This window comes from Bemisia tabaci, chromosome 4 (genome assembly GCF_918797505.1).
Source record: "Bemisia tabaci chromosome 4, PGI_BMITA_v3".
NCBI lineage: Eukaryota > Metazoa > Arthropoda > Insecta > Hemiptera > Aleyrodidae > Bemisia > Bemisia tabaci.
The window spans coordinates 37331051-37357276 of NC_092796.1; the positions used below are offsets into that span (position 1 = coordinate 37331051).

Below are 26226 nucleotides of genomic sequence, written 5' to 3' on the forward strand. Positions count from 1 at the left end.
TGCAGTTATCAAAGAAAAATACTTGAACTTTTGTTATACTATTCGAGAAATGTCATCTATATGTGTGGCATACTAATGAATGCTAAACGTTTAGTAGCCTTTATCTCTATTTGTAAAGTTGCAAACTCTCCATCTTTTCTTACTACATGAAGGGAAACCAATTATTTTCAGTTTGGAAAGTCTATAATAATATTTCCTTGCATCTCCAAAAAAATTAAAATAATAGTTCTTTTTAAAAAATATCTTTCATACAGAAAATACACCACCAGAACACATTTTGGAAAACAGCAGTGCAGGTATGATTTTTTTCTTCCATCAACATATTTGCTTTTTCAAAAAACATGTATTATAAGTATTTAATTTGAGGAAAATTTTCAAATGTTCTTACCTTTGTACATTTGATAAGAGCAAAGTGAAGAGTAGCCTGAATGGTCGCTCAACAAGCAGGTAAAGCACAAATCCGCATGATAAACTGAACACAACATCTGCTGTCGCTTCTGTAAGCTGTAACACCAAGCAATAATGCTTAGACACAAGTCCCTTAACTCAAAAGAGCATTTACTGTAGATATTTCAAGGTAAAATGATGATTGACCGTTTTGTTTCACTGTAATGTTTTGCGCTATTTATTTTTAAATACCTACTTTGTGTAAGCAACAATTCTTCTCTAACTTGGATACTGGGGTATCAAGACGTATAACTTCTTGCTACCCGCTTCTAAAAAGTAAAAAATTAGCTCTGGTGCGGTAGTGTGTAGAGGCATCAGGGATCCCAGTTTATTCTTATTTATCTGCAAAACTCTGATGAAACTATTCTCAACGAAACTCAGATCAGTAAATGAAATGCATTAGTCAATAACTGTCCACCTAAAAATGTCCTCATTTTTGAAGCAAATCAATGAATTATTGTTTTTTTTTTCATTCTTTCCTTTATATTTATTAAAATCATGCCAAGACCATTCATTTGCGGTAATTATGAGGAGCTTAAAATATTCAAAACTCGGGAAAGCTCCCAGAACCGTCGCACAGTGGATCGAGTCAATGAGAGAGGTCGGACATGATTTAAAAACTATGAATGCGTATATCTTCATTAATATGAAAGGTTGATGTTTTAAAAGTAGTTTCATTGATTTTCTCGTTAAATTTTCTATTAAGAGCACCCCTAAAAATAATTAAGATTGTGACGAGATAACCGTAAGATTTTACAAATATTTGTGAAAAATTTCATGTCCAACTTCTTCTAAAGACTTGTTCCACTGTGCGTCGTCGCAAAAAAATGCAATTATTGCTGCTCTATGTATATTGCTTACACTGTTGTCAGTGTTGCATGCTAGTGAAATGAAGGCGTCCTAGGATTGTTTTTGCGCTCAGAACGACTACATACTGCGCGCCGTACCCTGAAGCGGTTGAACGGATCTTAGTAAACATCATAAAATAGCGAAAAGAAGAAGATAAAAGAGGAGGAGAAGATGAACGAAAAGAAGGGTTTTTACAGAATGAAATAAACTTACGAAATTCATAACCGAAAAGTGGTCGCCAGCTCTGCGACTGGCAGTGGAGGAAACTGGGAAGATGCAATTGACCAAGTATGCATTGAACGCCAATCCGGAAAGTAACGTAAATGGCTTCCAGGATAAAATCGAGTGAACAATCGCTATAAAAAAGATAAAAATACTTTAATGCATGTAGTAGTCCAAACTTTTGACAAGTACGAGTATATTTAAAATTAGCCTAAGCCTAGTCAACATTTTTTGGAAATATTTGGGCATCATTTCAAGGTTCAAGCTCTTCTGCTCGAATGGTGTTAATGAAATTGACAGTCTGTTCGGTTATCATAATCTTTTGGGCCATTTACTCTTTTCGGGGGTCAGACAGTTCACACCTGCGGTAAATTTTTGGTGGACAATTCACACCTGTGGCCAGTTTGCGAGCAAAAGCCCGAGGATAATTTCCAGCCGTTCTGAGATGAAGACAAATAAAACGGCAATATCATGCATCCGAACTCGGCGGTATCTAAATGTGGTTAGTAATTTTAGCTTCCGCTGCCGCCGTGTTGATCGCACTGTGTTTAGGCGCAATGCGTGAAGTATTCTCGCAGTCTCGTAGGCGCTAATATGCGCTCCGCGCCGACCGCTGACCGCACTGTGTTTGACGCAATGCCTAAAGTATTCATACAGTCTTGTAGGCGCTAATATGCGTTATGCCGACAGCCTCGCCGAGGGCTTCTCCTATTCATCTCAAGTCCTCATCATCATTGCTCTCTGCACCGCGCCGCGCCGCTCCAGGCCACATTGCGTGTCTGGTTTCCCTCTTAACTCGAATTAATAAAAGTGCTGCCTCCTGTATCATCGAAAGACAACAAAATTAAAAATTACTATATTTTTACTCTGAGGAAATGAGATACTTTTTCTCGTTTGTAATTTTTTTTTTCTGAATCCGTTTTTTCTTTTCTTTTTCTTTTTTTTTGTTTTGTTTTGTTTTTCGAAACCTATATTTGAAAAAATCGCAAAATTTGCCGTCCCTTAATATTTGCCGCCATGCCATGGGCCGTGATCCATGTGGCTGCCCCTTGGATCCGGCCCTGCCCGCTAATGAGTAAACACCAAGTTAAGAAAGTGAAACTTAGAAATGTAACTAAGCCTCTCCAGCTATTCCAATGTAAGTAGCCAGATCGTCGGGTTACTTACTGTGAGTGCCGACCACGAGGGAGTAAATGAGAATAGAGAGGCCGATGCCCCATATCGTCCTCACAGAGGAGCCGTAGAGTGCCGACTCAAGAACGCTATACTTGTACGTAGGATCGTAGTAAATAGCCCCTGTGAACCAGGCAACCATCATCACCACTCCACCGAACAACCCATGTAGCCAGGTTGATTTCTGAAAAAAAGAAGAAAAAAATACCATTAATAAATCACGAAATGAATTATATTTGAAGTTTAAAAACTACATATTCGTGTGTGTGACACAAATTACGCTTTATATGCTACGTAATGTCTGAGAGTAATCTTCGAGGGAATCGCATAAATATATCAAGGAGAACAAAACGCGAGAGAGCGGCTGTAAGAAGGAGATGAAAAAAAAAAAAAAAAACAGTACTTACTAGGGATAACTTTTTGGAGTCATGCTTGTACAGCACGTATCCAAGTAGCGCACCTACTATGTATGGTCCAGCGCGAGTATGAGATTTCGTGTAAAGGCTCTGGTAGTATTCGTCTTCAGCAGGATTAAGTGAGAACCTTCAAATTAAAAGTAGACAAAAATGGTATTACATACTGAAGTTAATGAACAAGTTTTAATTGTAGAATTAACCGAATAAAATGAAATTAGTTTGAACACCATTTTCAAAACACGCACATGCTCGAGCGGCAAAAAACCACAAAAGAGGCCTCAGTCTGCTCTTTTGTTTTAAAAGGTGACCTTTTTTTACCCCGATACATCGTGGCAACATTCCACTAATAACTCATATTTTGCATTGCGCCGTGATCTTCACGGCTAGCGCAAGAAAGCCAAAGTGCCTTCATTTTCTCATGTATGCAATATGGTCATCCATCAAGTTTGAATAGTTGCATTCAGGTGTTCGTTGCGCCCGTTCGATGAGACCTTTCCCGATATTCCCTCTTCCTTTGTAGAGACAGTGTCAGGTGTCATTCATAATTTCTTATCCCCCCCCCCTCCCATCATTACTACTTTTCATGAACGCAAGGGAGATATTACGGTAATTTTGAAGAAAACAGGTTTTTTAACCAGTGACTGGTTACAATGATTAACCCCTGGAACCGGAAACTGATGGATTCGGTTGTTTTAGGGAATGAACAAAATTCATCCAACTTGGGAAATTCATCTATTCTATACCTTTATTGCTTACTCAAATAATACTAACTTGAAGTTGAACTGGAGGTTTGGCGGTTTATTGCCGATGTAGGTGATGCAGAAGGGAATAACGATGGAGGCGCAAAGGGCGACTAGAAGAAGGACGATGCCGCGTTTGGGCCGTCGCTTGAGCAGGAAGATCACCGGAATGATGGCCGTTGAGAAATGGAACTCGCACGGCATGAACCACGTGTGGAAACCGCACTGCACAGTCCAACACAGAAAAACCCATTCAAACAAGTCACCAGTCGAGCACCATCAAATATTTGAATTACATCATACCCTGAAAAAAAGTCTATTGGATCCAGGGTCCAGACTCTTAAAACATTTACAAGGTTAAAATAATCCTGATTCGATCGGATTTTTACTTCAATCAAAAGGAAATCCGCTTAAATTAAGAGGTTTGGCTCTTGACTAAAGCTAGAGTCCGATTGCATCAAGAGTATTTTTTCTTGTCAAATTTTTTAAAAGTCTTGACCCTAGATCCAAGAGACTTTTTTTCCACTGCACCTTAAGTGAAGTCGCACGGTGCAATGAAAATATTGAAATAATTTTGCAATTTAGTAGAAGAAGAGAGAACTTTTTTTACCATGAAATTGCAATATTTTTACTTTACTTGGTCAATAAATGCCGATTCTAAACGATCATCAACATGAGATAGAGATTTGCGAAAAAGGTTGGCAATTTGCGATGAAAAAAAAGAAAGAAAGAAAAAAAAATTGCAACTTATTTCAATTTGATTCTATAAATTTCAATAAGATGAGCCCCTTCAATTCGTAAAGTTACAACACACACAGCACACTGATTCCATGTGAATAATTTCACTCAAATAATTTCGGAAGGCATCGCTAATTTTCGCTTAATCCAAAATGTGTATTTTTGCATGGGAACACTAGTGGAACACATGGACGGTATTATGAAATAAGAAAGATGTTGCAGAGATGCCTAGTCTCGACTGTGTTTTGGGAATTGGCACGTAGGTTTCCATGGAAACTTGATGGAACATACGCGCGCTTTTCAAGTGGTTTCTTTTTTATTAACACGCTACAGAAGATTTACGTTTTACAATAAGGAGCCAAAAATTGGTTCCTGCCGGGCATCCGTGTGTCTACCAAAAAGTTTCTATACGCATTTTCCGCAGTTTTTCAAAACACGGTCGCCTCGAGGTGGATAGACCTTTAACGTCCCAACTGACTCTCGTTTCTTTATTTATAATACCATCCAAGTTCCGTTTCGAAATGTTGGTCCCTTACCGAACAATTTAGTAGAATTCTAAGTGCGGATTGTATTAAAAACGTTTTTGTGATATTGGGAAGCTGACTTACGCTGTCGTTGGGATGGATGTAATTATTCAAGTAAAGGAGGTTGACCCACCAATGGGCCCGGCAGTTTGCTCGGTCGAGGCCCACCAGAGACTCCCACATGGGCCCACTGCCCAACTTGTACCACCAAGTTGCCGCGAAGAAGATCACAGCCGCGTAAACTGGAGTCAACCTGAAATAAAGCAACACGCATATAAATTACGTGTATCATCTTTGTTTTCGAGAAATATTCTTATAGTTTTAGTGCACGCTTCTACAGGCGTGGATTTTGAAATTTTTGACAATTTTTGGGGGAAGAGGAGGAGGAGGGAGATACTTTTGAATTGACAGAAGTATAATCCGAACTGGAGGTGCAAACTGCCGTGCTAAGGAAGAACGCCGTATGAGCCTTCAGAGGTTGCCAAGTTTCCTCCGATAAAAACAAAACCGAGAAAATTGTGAATCTTATTTTCCAAAATTTTCAGGCAATTTTGCGCGCAATTTAATCTAAAATATCTGAAAATTTCAAGGAAAAATATGCATAAATGTTGTCAAAAATACATGTTTTATCCGGGGAAATTTGGCAACTCTCGCATGTTCATACGGCGTTCTTCCTTAGCACGGCAGTAATAACCAGTGGCGAGGCGTGAATGATCAATTATCGATATTTTCTCATTTGAAGCTATAGTAAAGAATCGATTATTAAGGTGATCGTTGCGAACATCCTGTTTATCTATATTCTTTTCCATAGGTTTAAATGGCAGATCAAGCGATACATTGCGAAGCACGCCACGCCACTGGTATTACTAGCATAATAATAAGCAAACTTTGAAGTATACCATAAAAAATTGAAAACATGCGAAGGTAGACTTAAAAATCCGCCGGTTAAATTAAATTTCAAATAGCCAGCAATACAACTCATATCCGATGTTTCTTTTACACACCCTCTTCTTCCTCTTAATAATGATATTTTTTAACTGAATATTCATTATCTGAGATAAAGAGATAAGTGAGGGGGAGGAGAAAAAAAGGACCAATGAGGATGTCAGTCGTAGATTACTTACCTTTCATATTTGCCTCCATTTTTATTTTTAGTGCCTTTAAAATAGAGATGTAAAAAGCATTAACTTCATCCAGGCGAAAACGGCGAAAATGAGAGTGCATAAATTAAAGAGGATGATTTTTGGTGGACACTTTTGCTATAATTTAGATCAGATTTTCGCGGCTAGATGTGGATTTTTCTAAACTCAACGTCTGTCTCAATGAGGATAATAGGTGTTTGCGACCAGATCGGATTTTGGGCTAGCGACACGGTTAAGAACAATTTTAATCACGAGTCTAACATCCAAATTTTCCAGAGAGAGGCTCCTGAGGCCAAAACATCAGAGCCAAGAGATTCTTGAAAATCGTGGACGGCAACCTTTTTTTTTACAGTTTTGAGCGGTAATTTACCCATTCCATTCTATTTAAATGCCCTGCCCAGTGACGGTAATAAAGAGTGAAAATGGGCCTGTTGCAAACTTTTGCTAGAGCAAAAATAAGAGTTGTTTCCTGTAGATAATGCCTCAAAAATCACGATGAGCGCGTCGGCAAAGTCTGAAAAGCACTCATAACTTCACAATCTGCGTAAGAAATTTGCGTTTTTTTAAGCTTCCGGCTTCAAAAACGATACTACGGCACAGGTGAACATTTTGTTAGAGGAGTCGCTCCATCGTCGGCGATATTCATCATGGCCGACGCTTGCACGCAGTTCCGCGCGTAATTCAAGGAGAGTTCAAGGTCAATCAATTCGGGCGTGGAAAATATGAACGTTAACACACCGATTGTTATCTGGTCTAATCCAGTTCAGGTGTTATCTCGTCCCATCAAATGTGTTTTGGCGGATTGGCGTCGGCTATGATGATTATTGCCGACGATGGAACGACTCCTCTTACAAAATGTTCACCTGTGCCGTAGTATCGTTTTTGAAGCGGGAAGCTCAAAAAACCGCAAATTTCTTACGCAGATTGTGAAGTTATGAGTGCATTTCAGAGTTTGCCGATGCGCTCATCGTGATTTTTGAGGCATTATCTATAAGAAACATTTCTTAGTTTTGCTCTAGCAAAAGTTTGCAACAGGCCCATTCCATTACCTAATGTATCTGAAGAAAACGATCTTCCAGAAACTGATGCTCTGAGAACTCAGCCGATCCATAATGATGTAAACCATCAGAAGTCCGCTGACGGTGAAAAAAGTATCGACCAGCAAGTCTACGTGTGACGTAAAGATCGATATCAAATACTCATAGTACACCTGTGAAGTGAGAAAAAATGGATTATTGACTTAACTTCTGTGTATTTTTAAGATAATATTTAAAAGAGAGTAAAAATGTATCTGCTCTGTAGCCAGGAGTAGTAGCATGAGACGACACAACTTTACTTAGAGAGGGGGCGGGGGATCATTCGTCCACTTGGTGAGACGTTGGAGCCCCTAAAAAGGAGTTATTTACTCTACATTTTTCTCTTACTGAACAACGCTCAAACATTAATTGACAAAACATTTAATTTTACTTTCCACTGGTCGCAAGATATTCGAAATCGGTGGCAATCTGCAAACGGCTCGCGTGCTTTCTCGGCAAAGCTCAACAGTCCGTTTCGGCACGATGAAGATCGCGCAGAGAGATAACTTTAAGAGCACGAGCTTGAGGCGCCTTCCTCTTTGCGCGATACTCCTTGCTTGATCTTACAGTTAGTTTAGTTGCCTATCCATCAGGAGTTAAGTTCACACTACTAAATGTGTTCATCGTGAGATTTAAGCCGTACTCTGCAACTATTTCCGCTCAGCAAAAACGTGCGATAGACCTATTCTGCCGTGCTAAGGAAAAACGCCGTATTAACATCCGAGAGATGCTGAATTTCCTCAGCCAAATATTTATTCTTAAGGAAAATTGTGAATATTTCCTCTTGAAATGTTCAGTTGATTTAGATCTGGTGGGGAATAAAATTCTCCAAAAAAAATTTCAAGCAATGTTTACAGAATTCCCGAAAAATGCATATTTTATCGAAGGAAATTGGCAACGTCTAAACACTCATACGGCGTTCTTCCAGTATTTGAGGCTACTTCCGGTCCAACTGGTAAGGTTGTTGAACTGATTGTGAGTGAATAAGTTCCTGCGGGCTGTTTGTTGAAATTGATGGACAAAATGATAGACAAATAGGACAAAAAGGATATGGAGCGATCTTCTTGCATCGGATGCATTATGGACTTGAGAGTGCAGTTTCCTGTCGCCAGATTTAAGAGTCTTGAACTCTTGTTTCAAGCAGATTTTGCATCGATTCAATTCAAAATCCGCTTGAAACAAGAGTCCAGACTCTTAAATCCGGCGACAAGAGACTGCACTCTTGAACCAAGGGTTTTTTTTTTAACCAGTGAGGGCCTCTCCATGTCCATTAAGTCTTCTTTGCCTATAGATTTGTCTATAAATTTTAACTCAAACTTTAATCAGACTGCTAGGTTGATTCGGATAGGTTGATCGGAAACGGACTTACGGATTCGTTCTCTTCGTAGTTCTGAAGCGGGCCCGGAAGACGGAAACTCCAGCGGTGGCCGATGATGATGAGAAGCATGGACATGGCTGTCATTCCGTTCAGTGGCGCGAAGTCCATGCCCTTGATGACGCTCCCCGGGAAGTTAGACTTTGCAGCGCCCGTCGCATCGAGAAACACATTATGCAGTTCGTCACACGGCTCTCTGTCAACAAAAATAGCATTAAAAACACGGTACTTGTGTAAAATGTCAATGTACTTCAGAGTAAATTTAGAGACAAATAAATCAAAATTTAGTCAATTTTGACTGAAAAAGAGATTCAACGTTGACTCTGTATTAGATTTAACATGAAAACAGACTGTTTTTCCCTGGTAAAAATTGGCAGTAGAATCTGTGTTCCAAAATACCATAGACCTAAAGCCGGCTGTAAGATTTCCAATAGCTTCTGTAGCCGGCTGTACAATTTCTTTTAGCCTTTTATAGCCGATGGCGATTAAGCAACAGCCAGACGATAAAGTTTATGCTAAACGTTACTAAATACGGATACTAGGACTTAGTTAGTTTTTGGACCACCGCTCTCTTTTTGTGCCGTAGTATCTTGATTTATTTTGCAAGGAATGTCCCGTACTTTTGAAGGATGCCTGTCATTCTTAATCTGTTGGAGCGCCTTCAATTTCTTATGATACTGTGCAATACCTCTGGTGTGAAATAGTTGCTTCAGACGCCGTGGCACGCTGCGGCGCGGCGGGCGGGCAGAGAGCGCGAGACGCGCATTAGCGCCTACAAACCTAACAGAGATACTTCACGCGTTGCGCAATGCGTGAAGTATCCCTGTTAGGTTTGTAGGCGCCTGTGCGTCGCCGCTCCGCTTTGTGTCAGGCTCTAATATTTAATCTTGCGGAGTCAACGATTTTCAACTCATGATTTTGAAATTTAATAAAGCGTTGTTAGACGTGAATTCTTAAAATGCAACTCAAGTAATTTTCAAAATAAAGCTCATACGTTCGAGTGTTTTTCACTGAAATATTTCCAAGAGATATCAAAGAATTCTCAAATTTTCGACAGAACCAGCTGGAAAAAAAATTCAGAAATTTCGCACCATTAACTTACCAGCCAACTAGGGGCAATTATATGCCGAACAAAATGCATTACTGCATGAATATTTTCCCCAGGTTGAAATAATAACAGTCCTCAACAGCGATAAAGTAAGAAAATATTCTCAGAGTCTGAAAATTTTTCTCGTTCAATTATGGATAGTGGACTAGTAGATGGCACATTGACCCATGCATGAGTTTCAGACGGGTATTACCTCTATCTGTTAACTAATATGAATAGGTTGTCTGGTGCAGTGCGTATGCATGTATGTGTGTAATTTATTAAAATCGAATTCCCGGGAGTTGCGTCTGAGAGGGAATTGAGCGTAATTTGTGGTCGTCTGTGAAAAAGTTGCTAGAGGCAAATATTAAGTAGTGTCAAGTTTGCTTAAAAATTCGGTATATTTGAAGAATTTACGGATATTGCTAGCCTCTCAAGGTGGTAAGTTACGTGTATTTTTATTAATTTATATTTCAGCACAAGACTAAAACATAGAATCATGCAATGAAGTTAACATTTTGAGCACCGAGCATGACAGATTCAAAACTTTTTATGGCGTTTTTTGAACTGCAAAGCATAGTTGTAACTTTGGTTTAGTTCAAAATCTTTGGTAACTTATTCTTTCAATATTTTCGTAAGAAATTCTTTATGAGGAAATGCTATGAAGTCAATGTTCAGTTTTTCGGCGCGTATTCTGTGGACGTTCGGACAGTGGTTGCTTTGCCATGTTCTGAGATGAACTCATTGTAAATGACGAGGAAGAGACGGGAATAAAGAGGATGAGAAGAGGAGAAATGCGATGGGAAATGACAAGTTTAATATAGGTAAACTAGCAGAAAATCGAATTTCGACATAGAGAAGAAAAAATTACATGTAAAAATTATCTACAAAATAGAAATGACGTTATGTAAAAAAAATCTATGGGTAAATGTCTCACCGATATTCCAATCCCAATTTTCAATATCCCTAAAGACAACGAAGTCTAATGCTGTTCCGACAATTGCCAAAATGACCAGAAACACTGCAAGTGACCTAGAAATAAAAAGTAAATAAAGTAAATTTGAATACAAACATATATCTACATTATCACGAAAACGATGTAAAATTATGGCCTCTAGGCAGTTCATATTTGAGATATATCGACGAAACCTATAGGTGCATTGGTATTACAAATTTTTAAAGGTGCTTTTGATCGCAAATCTCATGGAATTTTTAGAAAAAAATGAGACATAATAATTATCACGTCAAAGTCTAAAAGGGCCTCTCAAAAATAACTATTTTATAAGTTGTGGCATAGGAAGTTGATGTACATGAAAGCAACTCCTAAACATTTCAAAGCAATCTATAAATTATTTTGAATTGTTTATACTTCTTAATTATATGTATATTTTCAAAAATTCATGAATGAACACAGATTTATTTTAATACCTTTCTTTTTCGAGAGTAGCTTTTTCTCACGAAGAAAAAATTTCAGTTTTTATGGAACACGAAAGTTCCTGTTCCAAAAATGTTGGGTCACAGAAACAAAACTGCGGTGCAGGGATGTAATCCTAGTTTTTGTGAGCTTCAGCAAGATTCATGCGAATATTTACTACCGAATCACTCGGATATAATAGCCGAAGTTTGGGTTCTATGACCAAAAACTTCGATCACCCACAACAAAAAGTTTGGTGTTCCTATTTCTTTGCGAATTCGAAGACCCTATAAGTTCAAGTTTCATCGGCAGGACGCTGGAGTGCATATATTTTCGTAGATTCTTGGATTTTTTTTCTTTCGCCTTGGATGGACTGTTGCAGAGCAGTCCAGATGTTATTAATTTCAGTACGCCCCAGACACTGGAATGTATTTTCCATAAAGAATGTCCCTGACTGTAACTGGTTTTTGGAGAAAATTCACCGAAGAGCTGCTCTCATCGAAAGGAAAATTCGTGGAATGGAGTCTAAATTTCTTAGGAAAGTAAACAAAACTTTTCTCACCACTCAGAAATGCTGACTTTTTTAATTATAAATCAACGCTTTCTCGGTAAGCCTCTGTGACAAAGCCCGCTCATATAGCATGGCGAGGCGTGAATGATCGATTATCGATATTTCCCCATTTGAAGCTATGGTAAAGAATCGATTATCAAGGCATTCGATGCAAACAACCTGTTTATCGATCCTTTTCCGCAGGTTTAAATGGCAGATCAGTCGATATATCGCATGTAATGGCATTTAACTCTGTTTCCGAAAATGTAGAGCGGAAAAGCGGAGAACAGTTCATCTAGGTTCCATCTGATCTCAAACGCGAAAAAAGACTGACCTTGGCATTGCTGTTAATTACCTCATCTGGAATAAAGCTGTTGGCACTGGTCGAATCCGTTTATCGCAGCAACAATTAGCAATGCTAGCCCCACCGAGTTTTAATTGTTCTCTTTCCGCTTTACCGCGCATCTGTCTTCTCTCGAAGATTCATAAACCAACAACATGCAATGCCACGTTTTAATCAATTACCTACCCTCCAATTTTTCCTTCTACTGACTCGAGTGTTCTGGAATAGAATCCAGAACTCTTTCATCTGAAATCGGCGTCAGTGCAAATGAATCGCATATATCCTATACTCAGTGGCGTGGAGTGCTATGCAATGTATCGATTGATCTGCCATTTAAACATATGGAAAAGGATCGATAAATATAGTGTTCGCAATGAACACATTTATAATTGATTCTTGCTACATAGCTTCAAATGGGGAATTATCGATAGTTGATCATTCACGCCTAGCTACTGATCCTACGCGATTGGGCGTCGGTTACCTTTGCGGGTGACGTTTGAGGTCGTATAAGCATTTGAATTTCGCCAAATATTCCCCCAAAAAATATTGCGGTTTTATTATACGTCAAATAGTACGATTTAGAAATCAGTCGAAGGAAGAGAGGGAGAGGAAGGAGGAGAGGCAGTAGAGGACACGATGAAGTGGAAGAGGAGGGAGGATGAAAATGAAAATGAAAATGAAGATGAATATGAAGATGATGACGACGCCGTAGACGAAAATGAAAATGAAGACAAAGAGAAAATGAAAATGAAGACAAAGAGGAAAATGAAAATGAAGACAGAGAAGTCGAAGACGAAAAGCAAGAGCTGACAACGAAATTGAAATCGAATAGGAAGAGAATGAGTGCAGAGAAGAAGAAAATGAAAAGATGAGGAAGGAAATGAGTAAGAAGAGAAGAGAAGGAAAAGGAAGAAGGAGGGAAAGAGAGAGAGAGAGGAATTTAAGGAAAATGCCTTTTTACTCGTATTTTTGTTCCTCTTTTGTTCCTCTTCTCATTTTTCCTCCTCTTGTTACTCTTCATCAGCGCCTGCTTGTAAATCTTTTCAGGACTCTCTCTCTCTCTCTCTCTCTCTCCCCCTCTCTCACTCTCTCTCGTTCTCCCCCTCACCTCCCTTTGATCCCCAACACGACTCCAGCTGGCATATGAGAGGAGCTCTAAGATATCGCATGTATGTGTTTATTTATAACTTCCCTTCCGAGGAGCTAGAACATGCATCCAAGTCTGTCAGACTCATGTCAAAACGTATTTCTGGTTTATTTGCGAAACATCGGAGGCCCTATTAGTTCCCATATGTAGATAGGTGCTTTTATGGAGAGGTCAGAACTGGTATTGTAGAATTTGGCCTGACTTAATGGCACGTGCATGGGACGTCATCGGCAACTCTCGTCTGCGCAACTCCACGCGAAGCTGCGGAACCCCTCGGCGGATATTGCGAATAATTGGCAGAGCAGTCAACAATGGAGGGAAGTAGCCGCGTTTTATTTACATCGAATTTACGAGCGCACGCATAGGCACACTGGAGCTTGAAGCGGCGGCGGCGGCAGCGCTGAAGGTCAGCGGCATTCTGGCAAGCGTCTTCCGTTGGAGCCCCCGATGAAATTGCAGCGACGCACGCCTCCTGGCTCCGAGTCAATGCCCTTTGCAATTTGCACCTACCGCCTACCGACCCGCCGTTTCAGCCGCCCCGATGCAGGCCTTTGCGAGCACGACAAAGAGCCACTGGCGAGGTGTGAGTCATACCTACACGGAGAAAAAAACTTCGTTCGTGGGACCCGAAGTTTAGGTCATATGGATCTCTGAAGTTTTTGGATTGAGCATCTGAACACCGTAGGTCCAGCTGCTGAAGTTTGAATCACACATCTGAAATTTTAGTTCTTACATCTGAAGTACTTCGGTCCTCACATCCGAGAAACTTCGGTTCTCACATCTGAAGTTCACATCTGAAATACTTCAGATGTAAGAACTGGAGTTTAAGATGTGTGATCCGAACCTTGGCAGCTAGACCTAAAGTATTCAGATGCTCAATCCGAAAACGTCAGAGATCCATATGACCTAAACTTCGGGTCCCACGCACGAGGTTTTTTTCTCCATGTACACTGAAATAAAAAAAGTTACGGGCTATGAAGACATACCGTCCGTTCCGGGCTCAGAGGCCGAAACTTCCAGGTGCTAGGGGCGTAGCTTCGATTGCTCTGGGTGCTACGCCCGGAACGCGGACGGTATGTCTATATAGCCCGTAAGTACGGCTTCCTTGGCCGGAGTTTATTTCCAGTGTATCGATAATACCCCATTTAAAGCTATTGTAAAGAATCGATTTTTAATTTATTCTCTAAAAATCGATCCTTTTTCCATAGGTTCAAACGGCAGAGCAATCGATTCCTCGCAAAGCACAACTGCAAAGAGCCCCTCCTCTCTAGTAGATTATCTACTGCGTCTGTAGCGTATTTGTTGTTTACAAGGTTCTCCAAAGGTTTGTCAACGTTTGTACTAGGGGTACCCCATGGCTGCTATGCGGTCCAACCCTTAGAAGGGCGCTACGCGCTTTCCAAGGCCCTCATGAGGTAATCTAAATAGAGCGAGTTCATTTATAGGGACTGTCTTTTGTTCATATTCGCAAAAATCATGAAACTTGGCTTCATAAAGCTTTAGAACGAGGTGTAACAAATGATGAACATTTAAATTGTTTGAATGAGAGAATTCACAAGTGTGTCGCGTAAAACAAAAGAACATGGGTCATATTAAAAAAAATTTGAATAAAAGTGGCTCATCTAGGGACTATCACCTGTCTACAGCCGAAAAAATCATAGAAATCAGCTCTGTAGAACGTTATAACGAACTGTGCTGAAGAATGAAAATTTGGGGGTCAGAAGGTTTATAGGTAGTAATGATGTGGTGGCCAAATTCCTAGTGGCAAATTTTAATTTTACAAGGAGACCACCGAGCGTTTCTCGAGTAAAAATGGGTATGACTGATTTTTTCTTCTCATAACACTTAAAAAACATGAATATTTTGGACAAGTCGGAGTGGAAGAGTTTCTTCAAGAAATAGCACAGGAAGTGTCCTCAAACTCTCTCCTGTGAGAATGAACACAATATTTATGATCAACCATTATCGCTGCTTTTTTTTTTTTTTTTTTTTTTTTTTTTTTATTAAAAAAAAAAAATTGAATAGTAATCATAGCGTAAGTATGACGCAATGTAAGTAAGGCACAGGTTATTCAAAAGCCGCATGTGTGTGAAATAAAACTTTAAAACCATTTCAATAATCCGAGGTATTAAAAAAATTGCCACCATGTATAAATTCAAACTCTCGTCTGCTATCCCCATGCTTTGTTCAGTTTTTAAAATTTTCCTCAAACATTTAATTGCCCACTGAGTAGCGTCTGAGCAAGCTTTGGTCACATTCCAGGACGCTGAGATGATTTTTCCAGCCGACGAAGAATATGTACAAGGAAACGAGGAGAATAAAAAACACAAAATCCAGCAAAAAATATGCAAATGAACTGGCCAATTCAGTTTGATGGGCCCATAGTAATTTGATCGTTGAACCCAGGCAGAGTGTTTTAAGCGAAAGATTTTCAGAGTCTTCAGAATGGCGAAGATGAGAGAACATCCCGTTAAAGATTTTATCCATGAGAATTTGTTGCCTCATTATGTGCGTAAACGATTGATGCGATAATGAAAGTGCCTCTATATTTCATTCATATGTAGAGCCAATACGTCGCATGAAATAACTGGTTTTAATTAAAATTTTTTAATTACCATTTGTTTTCCAGATTTCAGCACCTTTTCATTCATTTTTCGTTACATTTTTATACTCTTCGCCATTAGAATTACTGCGTATCACAATATCAATGATGATTGCTGAAATTATTCCAAGAAAGTCTTCAAAGCACGATACGCTGGTAGCCATGTCGTCAACTTCCGGCCAAAGTATCACTAGTGCCATGACGTTTAAAAATTTCCGCCTCCATTTTATTTTTTAACAGAAAAATTTTTCGAAAATTTCAATGAATTTTATCGGCAGCACAAAGAAAATTCAGTAAAAGTTTTGGACAGCTTCGCTGACAAATGTTTCTGTTAAAAAATAAGATGGCGGCGAAAATTTTTAAACGTCACACGGCGCTTGTGGTACTTTGGCCGGAAGGTGACGATGTTTTGACTCCTAACGGCAGAGCACTCGGCAGTTTTGTTCTTGAAAATTCACAAAAAAGTCTTAAAATTCTTAACTTGACCGTCTATTGAATATTACTTAGTAGGTGAATTTTTTTTTTTTAGTAAATATTCACCTCTTGCGGTAATATCTTTTTTGGAGTGGAAAGCTGAAAAAAACGCACATTTCTCATGCCGATGTGAAGTCAGGAGTGTATTTCAGACTTGCTCGGTATGCTCATCGTGATTTTTTAGCCGCTTCCTCTCGGAAACAACTTTTCTTTTGCTCTAATTGCAGTTTGCAACAGGCCTACATCCAAAAAGGGTTTCCTAAGACTTGATTTTTACTTTTTTTTTTTTTTTTTTTTTTTTTTTTTTTTTTTTAAGAATCGATGTACCCCAATTTAAAGCTACGGCAGAGAATCGATTATTAAAGTGTTCGTTGCGAACACCCTGTTTATCGATCCTTTTCCATTGGTTTAAAATTTGGAAAAATGTTTCCAACGATTCTTTTTGCCGATGGAAAAGAACAGTGGCGAGGCGTGAATGATCGATTATCGATATTTCCCAATTTGAATAAGCTACGGTAAAGAATCGATTAAGGTACACGTTGCGAACACCCTGCTTATCGATTTTTTTCCATAGGTTTAAATGACAGCGATTATGTAGCATCGCGTCCATGATATTGGACTCCATGCTCACCCTTGATATACTTGCCTGCTCATATCGTCCAAGATCTTGGACTCCATACTCATAGATAAACTTCTCACTTCTTTGCTTGACCATCGAGTCCAATAGCAAGTAGACATTTCTACCCTTTAAAACCCCCTTAAACCCCTTACCAAGACCTTTAAACCTTTTGTAGACCTTTTAAAGGTCATCATGATAAAACATCGTCTACTTCTCTTATCTAATCTAACTTGAACTAACTTAAACTTAACCTAACCAATGCACAATTTTTTACGGAAACACATTTTTTCGTCTATAATCCACAAAAATTGTCTTCATAAATTTTTGGACTATTTGCTTGAGTGTTGTCAGAGAATACCTGCATCCCACAATTTTGGACGCTATGCTAACTTCGTTTTTCTAAAAAATTATTCCTCATTAAAGTGAGCATGGAGTCCAAGATCTTGGACGTGATGAGCAACCAAACATTACATAGGTGATCATGGCGTCCAATATCATGGACGGGATGCTACGTTACCATCGATACATCGCAAAGCACACCACACACTGAAAAAGAAGTCCTGGTAAGAGGGGAGACTTACAGGAAGACGATATCCTCGACTTGAATTTTGTCGGCGGGTCGGTCGAGGGTGGTGCAGAGCCGGGGGCTGACCGAGACGGTGAGTTCGGTCCGGTTGTTGAGGCGCAAGAACTCGTTGAGGTGTTTGCTCACGTCGTCGGCGGAACAAGAGGCCGGCAAACACAGCGCCCACCGGATCTCGTTCAGCTTCTGCTTGATCGGAGCCCCGCCGTACTGAAATCAGAATGCAAAGTCAGCTGCTTCCTAATCCGCGAAACGAATGCAAACACGGAAGTAAATGCGAGCACAAGGTGTGGAATCAAAGTGACACGTCATTGGTATCCTCCTTAAAGGAGTAGAAAGCGGTTTACGTCACAGGAAGTTTTGAGTTCAACCTCAACATGTGTTTTAAGCACCGATCGAGTGGAACAAAAACTATAGGCAATCTTTGGTTCCTTGATTACTCTTGGAGACTTTAACGCAGAATAAGGAAAGTAAGAGATTTCGTGTTACCCAATAGTGAGTGCAGTGGTTCCGTTTAGTTTCAAATTTTGATTTCTATCAGCGGGTTGATTATTGAAATTGACCGACAAAGCTACAGGTAAAGAAGATAAGGAGGAAATTAAGGAATATCCTATTTGTGGACGGCGAGTCCCAAAAGCGCAAATGCAAAGAAATTGCGGCGCAAAAGCACTAAAAAGACGTTTGCGCTCGTGGGTTTCTCTCATTTGCGTATATGTGAGACCCCAAAATTTTGCTTTTTCCTAAAATTATTACAACTCGTAGGCGTTTTATTCACTAAAATAGTATGTTTAAAATGTGTGCGGTAACGCTCAACCCGTGATACATTACATCCTTATGACGTAAAATTAACAGCTTCAGCGTTCAAATACAAACATTATTTTATGAGTTATTGCGCAGATTTTAACACTCCAGAAAGTTAGTGCAACTCACTTTCTGTCATCGCTTGAGCAATTGTTTCCACTATAGAAAAATAACATTTAATAACGCAGATCGACCTTAAATCTATCGAAATACATGAAGAAATCATGGATCGCAACTTGTTCTCATCCTTTCACGCGAGAAAAAACATGTATCAACATCTGGCATACTGCGTAAAATGTTTCCCGCTGCTTAAATTTATCGCAACAACTGTATGAGCTCATTTTTTTAATGCACCTTTAGAATAAATAATATGTTTACACGCCGTGTTTCATCAGTTTTGACAATATTTTCCTCGTGCATTGCAAGTAACGGAATAATAAGACGTCCTATTTTTTTCCAACGCACGGCACGATTGATTTGTGATTCACTCTTCGTCAACACCGGTGGACATCGTATGAGGATAAATGGTCAGGGCTTTGAATCGAAACATGAAATCTACATTTGTATGTAAGTTTTCCTTGCTCAGTCTTGAATCTTTGTAAACCAGCATTTTGAATCAGTCTTAAAATCGAAATTCGCTCATTTTTAATCTTGAGGTTGAGCTCCTTCATGATCTCGTTTTTAATATCATTTTCAATCTCCTTTTTAATCTTCCTCCTTGTGAGCTTTTTTAATCCATCCACGCTTGTGTTCACGTGTGCATTCTTAATTATTATTCAATTGACAACTAAAGCCATTCACGGGCATGTATGGACTATTCTCCTGAAAGAACTTTATCGAGAGATGAACAAAATAAAGTATACACTTTCGATTGTTCTCATGTTGATGACATCGATATCCGGCAGGTGACTGGAGTTGGAATGGCAGTTGTGTATTGTCACGCAACTTCCTCGCTTAACAGAGACTATGCTAGATTGGGATGACGAAAGTTTACGGCAAACGAAGGAAATTCATCCTATTGTGGATATATCTGTGCAGGAGACTCAATTTGCGCTTCGCCAACTATGATTGGGTTGAAGCTTGGTTTATTTGCGTTCTTATTACTGTCGCGCGAGAGGTAATTGCTTTCAATTGAATGACGCAACTGAGAAAAGTAAAAATTTTCGTTCAAGACAGTTGAATCAGTAAAACGATGGTGGAATTTTTGTTGATTCAAAATCGTGGAGTTGCAAAATACTATCTCTGTGACTGCGCAACTGCGTGCACATTGCCAGCCGAGAGGAGGTTTTGAATTTTCAAAAATGAACGTGCCTTTAATCTTGTCAGTGTGATGTGAGGTTATGTTCAACTAAAATGATGATAAAAATAGGAATCATGGTACTATAAATTTTATTAACTATTACTTATATAGGAAATGAGTATAGCTGGAGACCTTTTCGGCTCGTCTTAGAGCCACCGATAAGTTTAATAAATGTATAGTACCATGATTCCTATTTTTATCGTCATTTTAATTTACGGCACTACTCAACCAAGCATTTTTATGCTCAACTGGTAAACAAGTGTCTTCGTTTTTACATCTTTAACGAGAAATAAATAGCCCCGCATAAAGGCCGGGATATTTTGGAGTGATTAAAAAAATCTGACTTTGTTATATAAGTCTAAATCAGCGACATATTATTAATTTGCACACTGGTATTTACCCAAAAAAGCCTACTTTTGAACAATTTTTGAGCCTGGAAGTTATGAAAAATGACTTTAATTGTTGGGCTAAGACGATGGGGGGGGGGGGGGGGGGGAGCTTGTCTCATGTCCGTACTTGCTAATTTTGATAGCCAGGTTTTAGTATGCCGTGCCATTCAAGATCCTATATGTTATCCAGCCCGCATGCCACCAAACATGTCTCATACTGCCGTGCTACGAAAGAACGCCGTATGAACGTTCGAGAGATGCCAAATTTCCTTCGATAAAATGTTTATTTTGAGGAAAATTATGAATAGTTTTCCTTGAAATTTTCAGAAGTTTCGGATCAAATTACAAACAAAATGATCTGAGAAATTAGTACACAAATATTTAAAAATTTTCCCGAAAATTAGTGATTTACGAGAGGAAATTTGGTAACGCCTGAAGGCTCATACGGCGTTTTTCCTTAGCACGGTAGCATAGCCCTGCCTGTCAATCATAACTTCAGACCTTTAAAATACTTCATGAAACAAATCTGCAACTGTAATTTTGATCCTCTCTGTGAGAGTGGGAAAACCGTCGTGCCGTCCTGTAATCCTTGTCAAACTGCCAGTAATGTGGACGAAGGAGATATTCCCATGATTTTCCGGATGTTGCATAGCTCACAATATTTCGCCCATAAGTTGTTGCGGGTTTTTATTTTATAAATTTGATCCCACCATATTTATTTTTAAAATTCTGGTATCTCTCAGTGATTCTAACGCTTCTATATTTATATCTCCCCCTTTAGTGAATTCAATTTTTTTTCTCTCTTTGGATAGATGAAAATAAATCAAACTCCCCCTGATAAAACCCCTGATATCTCATAAATTTTAATGGATTAACAATTAATTGATAAAAATGTACCTATGATTTATCTGTTTTAAAAATCCTCATTTATTAAGGGAACTTCTAAGATTTTTAATAACTTTACAACACTCATGCACGACTTATTTACATGTCTTTAGATACAAACACTTTTTGGTGGCTGGAAGTATAAAATCCATTACTTTTCGGCAAAAGAACTGAGGATTTATGAGTTTTATCCCCACAAATTAACCCTTCTCTACACTTCGATGTCTAAGGTTCGCACACTTGTAATTTAGACGCATTTTTTAAACCTCATTTCAATATACTTTGTCCCAACCTTAACCTTGCACAAAAAATTCAATTCATAACCCCAGATAAGTGTCTAAAAACATCAGCTATAAGAAAGTTGTCGGCATTTCTTGTTACCTATGATAGAAATCAAATTTGGAACCATCGCTCTAAGGAACAAACGTACATTTTGAGGAAAATGAGGTGTCACAAAATCTCTCACTTTTCTGTTTCTGCGTTAAAGTCTCCTCGAGGACACATAATGAAACCCAAGTTTGTCAGCCGGAATGGGAGTATGGTGAGGTAATTGCTTGGCTGAGGAGAAAGAAATTTACGTATATTTTTCCTATTATATGCCTCAGGAAGTATAGAGGTACTTCCGTGACATAGTTCATCTCTAAAAGTGGTTATGCCTTTTTGCAATGAACGAGATGTAAATATCGAGATCCGCTAAGATAACTCTTCCATTACTTGTAAGTACCATTGAAATCCGTTATTTCTCAAAACTTGAGATTAGTTATACGGCGAATATGACACTGAAATGACGTAACATTAACAATATAAATGGCTGTAAGGATCGTTTTTGTTTTAATCATCGTGTTTTAGGGGCAATGGTGACGAGTCAGTCCTAAAAGAAACAAGCTGCTGGTTCCAACACTACTGTGTTGGAGAGCTCGCCTTTGGGAAACTATTAACAACTATTAATGCTTTTTTCTAAAATTGTATACGTATTAAATGAATCTTTACCCAATTATCAGAGGTTACATGCCGATGCAAAATGTTATGACGTAATTTCATAAGTCAAAATTTTCACATTTCAATAAATAAAGAGAAATAAAGAGAGAGAAATGGAATTACCTTTTATGAATGTGATTTTGCGGCAAATGTTGCAATGGCTATTTTTGCCATCGCATTTTTGTTTCTGGCTTTCATCGTTGATAAGCTTTTTCTTAACTTGTCAACAATGTAATGAAACCATATGATTTAATTTTAATTTTTTTTTTTTTTTAAATCAAGTCGCCAACTTGAATTAAGGTTATACTTTGTTAAGCTGGCAGTCTGAAATTCTGAATTTTTATCGGCACAGAGTTCAAAGAAACTATAATTGAGCACGGTTCGGAGGAACGTTTCTGCCATAATTCTTACACAATACTTATGGTATACACTAAGAGCGGAAAAGGAACTCACTTGAATTTTAGCGTGGAGCTCGAAAGACCACTTCAAGTCTTTGTATGCGAGTGGCTCAATGGAGCACATCACGCCTTTATATGTATGCGGTGGCTCAATGGAGCACCTCGCGCACTATAAATAGCACGGAGCTCGAAAGAGCACTTCATGCATCTGTATTTTAAGGTTAAAACGAACTCTAAAGAAACTCAATGCGAGGCTCAAACGAACTCTCAAGCATTCTTAATGCGAGGCTCAAACGAACTCCCAAGCATTCTTAATGCGAGGGGCTCAAACGAATCCTAAAGCATTCTTAATATGAGGTTTAAACAAACTCTGAAAGGATCCCAATGCGAGTCTCAACCGAGCTCTCAAGCATGCAATTATTTTGAGGTTAATTAACCTTCTATGGTACCAATAACGGCAATCTTAAGGATTATCCATTAATTATGCGCAAATCTCAATCTTAGTCTTAGTAACTTAAAATTAATTGAACAAATTATTAAATCACGTCGAGGTCACCATGTTTTTTATTTTAAGAAATAATAACAATTGCAAGTACAACTGCACACAAAAACTGCATTGAAAAGATAAGAGGATGATAACATACAATTAGGTAATTTGCTATAAAACCATAGCAACATGCTATGATATACTCGGCCACTGGAAAGTGCTGCTCTCTAGTGTAGCAAACGAGGAACAATTAATCCTCAGTTGAATGAGGGAACGGAAATGTTCGACGGAGGAAAACTGTAACCCGCGAAAATTCAACTTTTAGACCTTGAAATCAATGGGATTTTGGCCGTTCCTCCGACGGCAACGAGAACCATCCATTTGTCGCCACGGAGACTACCAATGCTAAAAGAAATCGATCGCAAAGAGCTCTCCCGAGTGGGCGAGCTCAAAATCTCAACTAGACCGCTTTTAATAGAAAGGAACCAAGCCACATCAGCTATCGCCAACTTTGACTGGGCAATTTAATGTTTTACATGAAAACGTTTGTGCGGATTTTCGTTCAAATTTCAATGAATTTTCTCCATTGTGCGAGGCAAATTCCTTAAAATTGTGAAAAAAAATCCAAGCAAACGTTCTGTCGGAAACAATTAAGTTGCCCGGTTTTTGGCAATGGCCGATGTGGCTTGGTTCCTTTCTGTTAAACGCGGTCCAACTATAACTGCTTTATATCTTCGATGCATTCCCGGGAAAAAATTTATTCAATCTTTCATTCGATGCTGAAAAACGCTTGATAAAAAAAAATGGTCTGTTTTGTTAAAATATCAGTTGGGCAGAGTAAAATGAAACTTACATAAAGTTTGCTCCATGTTGAGATGAAGGGATCGTAGCTCCGTGCAAATGGGTCTTCCGTGTTGTATTCTTGTGGTACTTTAAGGAAAATCTCAACTAAACAGTATTGCGCCACGATCGGCTTGGTCACAGCCACGCATTCGTCAAAATCCCCCAACTGATAACGGTTACCAGAAGATAGACCCACTCCATGTTTTTCACTGGCATCCCACACTGAGGAGAGACAGGAACACAAAATATTCATTGAACAAAATATCAAATCCGTGAAAAAATAAAATCAATGAAAATTAATAACTTATGTAATTACAAAATCAATCGGATAGCTTTGATACATTATCGTGGTCGTGTTTCATCCCTCCACCCCACAAATCCGCCAATAAAATATTCATACTGATGAAAGCAACATCAAGTAGTAAGCTTTTGAACGTTTTAAAAATTCTTACGTTTTTAATTTCATGAAATTAATGAGAAAACAATTTTTAAACTACAATAAAACTGCAATTTAATTTTATTTTAAAATTATTAATATTGTTTCACTCTTAGCAGAACAATACCTATTTTAAAACAGCAAATATATTGATAATATTACATTCCAAAAAAAAAAAAAAATGTTAATATCGTATATTATATACATTGTATTGCAAAGAGAAATGGAGTCAGAGAAAGAGAGTTTTGTTTGTTTTTCATCTTTAATTGATGACCTATTCTCTCTCGTCAAATTAATTACAGCTTCTATGAGAAATACTATGCATAAAGTATGATTTGAGTCCTCCGGTAATAGAAGGCTCTCGGGACTTTTCTTGTACACACACCACCGAGAAATATTTTTTCCTCTTTTCTTTTTGATTCATTTAATTTTTTGCTTCTTGATATACCTACTCGCGAATAATCTCGAAAGATCATTTCAAATTGCTTTGTACCTTATTTAAAATTGTATTTTACTTTTACCTTTGCACATACATTTCCCTCAAAATCACAAAAATGTCATCCGACTTTTTTATCCAAAATGTTTCCCAACATTGTCCTACAGTGACGATGCGTGAATGATCGAATATCGATATTTTCTCATTTGAAGTTGTGGTAAAGAATCGATTATTAAGGCGTTCGTTGCGAACACACTCTCTATCGATCCTTTTTCATAGCTTTAGAAGACAGATCAATAGGTTTATTGCAAAGCGCGCAACGCCACTGTTGCCTCAGTTTCTCGTGATCCTTGCTCTTGAATGAAAACCTTTGAAACCTTGGAAGAGAGATTTCGTGTTCATTATCTACAACTACAAAAATCTCTAGGGACAAGGTAACTTACTTTGAAAGGCCCACAGCGTTTTGTTACTGAGATGTGTTTCAAGGAGTATACTCTCGCTGCGACATCGCTCGTCCTTGGAGTCCGGGACGCTGATGGGGAGGGAAGGGATTAAATTTAAGATCCGGGACGTCTCTAGGAATTCCCTGGTGAGGCCCAGTTCTTCGGTCTCCCCAAGCTCTGGGTCAACAGTCTCCGCGCCGGCGTTGTGGACGCACCACCACCATGCTGAAAGGAGCAGCGCTCTATGCAGAGCAGTTGCCGCCGTCCTGAGGATCATGATCGCCCAAGACCCTTCCTTTTCCCAGGTTTAAGCTTCGCTTTTCCTCTGCAACAAAATTAAAATGCAATTTAAAAGTCATTTTTCTCCTGAAAATTGAATCAGTGCGATCGAAAACACACCAACTCGATAACTCGAAAATGCGCAACTTTCATTAAAGACGGTCAATTTTTATGAAGGTCATTGAAGTTAGCGTATCTGTTCCAACTTGGACCTTTAAAAAGTCCGTAAGTGCCTGTCTTTCCGCACCAAACATCTTTTCCATAGACTAATTTCTTCATCTACTGTGCAGTTTTGTGTGTGTCTTGATTACTTTCATTTTTCCGAGTTGGTGGGTTTTCATTCTCTTTAATTCAATCATCAATATTACTGAATAGGGTCCAAATAAAAACAAGATTTCATACTTCTTTTTTTTTGGAAAAAAAATATTGAATTGAAACCCTGAAACATGAATTTTTCTGTGTGATAGTTTCATAATTTTTTATCCTCAGAGTCTAAAAGGCTCTCTGAGTCAATATCCGCAATCCTGGAGTTTGTGCCGGATGATGCTTTAAAAAATCTACAATTAAAGCTCAATTTTGGTGGTGAGCTATCTGATGTCACTTTGAAATTGTATTATGGAAATAACTTAAATTATCTAGATAGATAGAGGGAAATCCTGTCGTAATGAATAATTCTCAAATAAAGAAAACATGATCAAAAATATGATGCAGACTTTTGAATTTTATTGGATCGTGGATCCTGGAGGAGTATTGGAGACTTGAACGGAGTAGAAAAGTAAGAAATTTTGTGTGACCCAATGGTGAGCGTGGTTCTGCTTGGAGTTAGTTTCAAATTTTGATTTTTATCAGCGGGTTGATTATTAAAATTGACGGACAAAGCTCTAGGCACAGAGGATAAAGAGACAATTAAGCAATCCTGTTGGTGGAAGCGAATGGTTGCAATGGACGAAGAAGGTAAATAATGTGCTAACAAACGGCAACTCATGAGGAACCCTATTGTTACTCCATTATTTTCCGATACAGTCTGCAA

The 26226-nt window shown here is 38.7% G+C and overlaps 1 protein-coding gene across 1 annotated transcript in view; it reads right to left on the reverse strand.

Moving 5' to 3' along the window:
* Positions 1-26226, reverse strand: part of LOC109031553 (nose resistant to fluoxetine protein 6) — a 39582-nt gene that overhangs the window by 2187 nt on the left and 11169 nt on the right. The window contains 13 exon segments of the mRNA XM_019043130.2: positions 389-504; positions 1510-1652; positions 2686-2875; positions 3099-3234; positions 3879-4072; positions 5194-5362; positions 7301-7461; positions 8697-8827; positions 8830-8898; positions 10727-10821; positions 17520-17731; positions 23613-23824; positions 24918-25242. Coding sequence (XP_018898675.2) covers positions 389-504; positions 1510-1652; positions 2686-2875; positions 3099-3234; positions 3879-4072; positions 5194-5362; positions 7301-7461; positions 8697-8827; positions 8830-8898; positions 10727-10821; positions 17520-17731; positions 23613-23824; positions 24918-25194 — 2105 coding nt within the window. The 5' untranslated portion in view covers positions 25195-25242.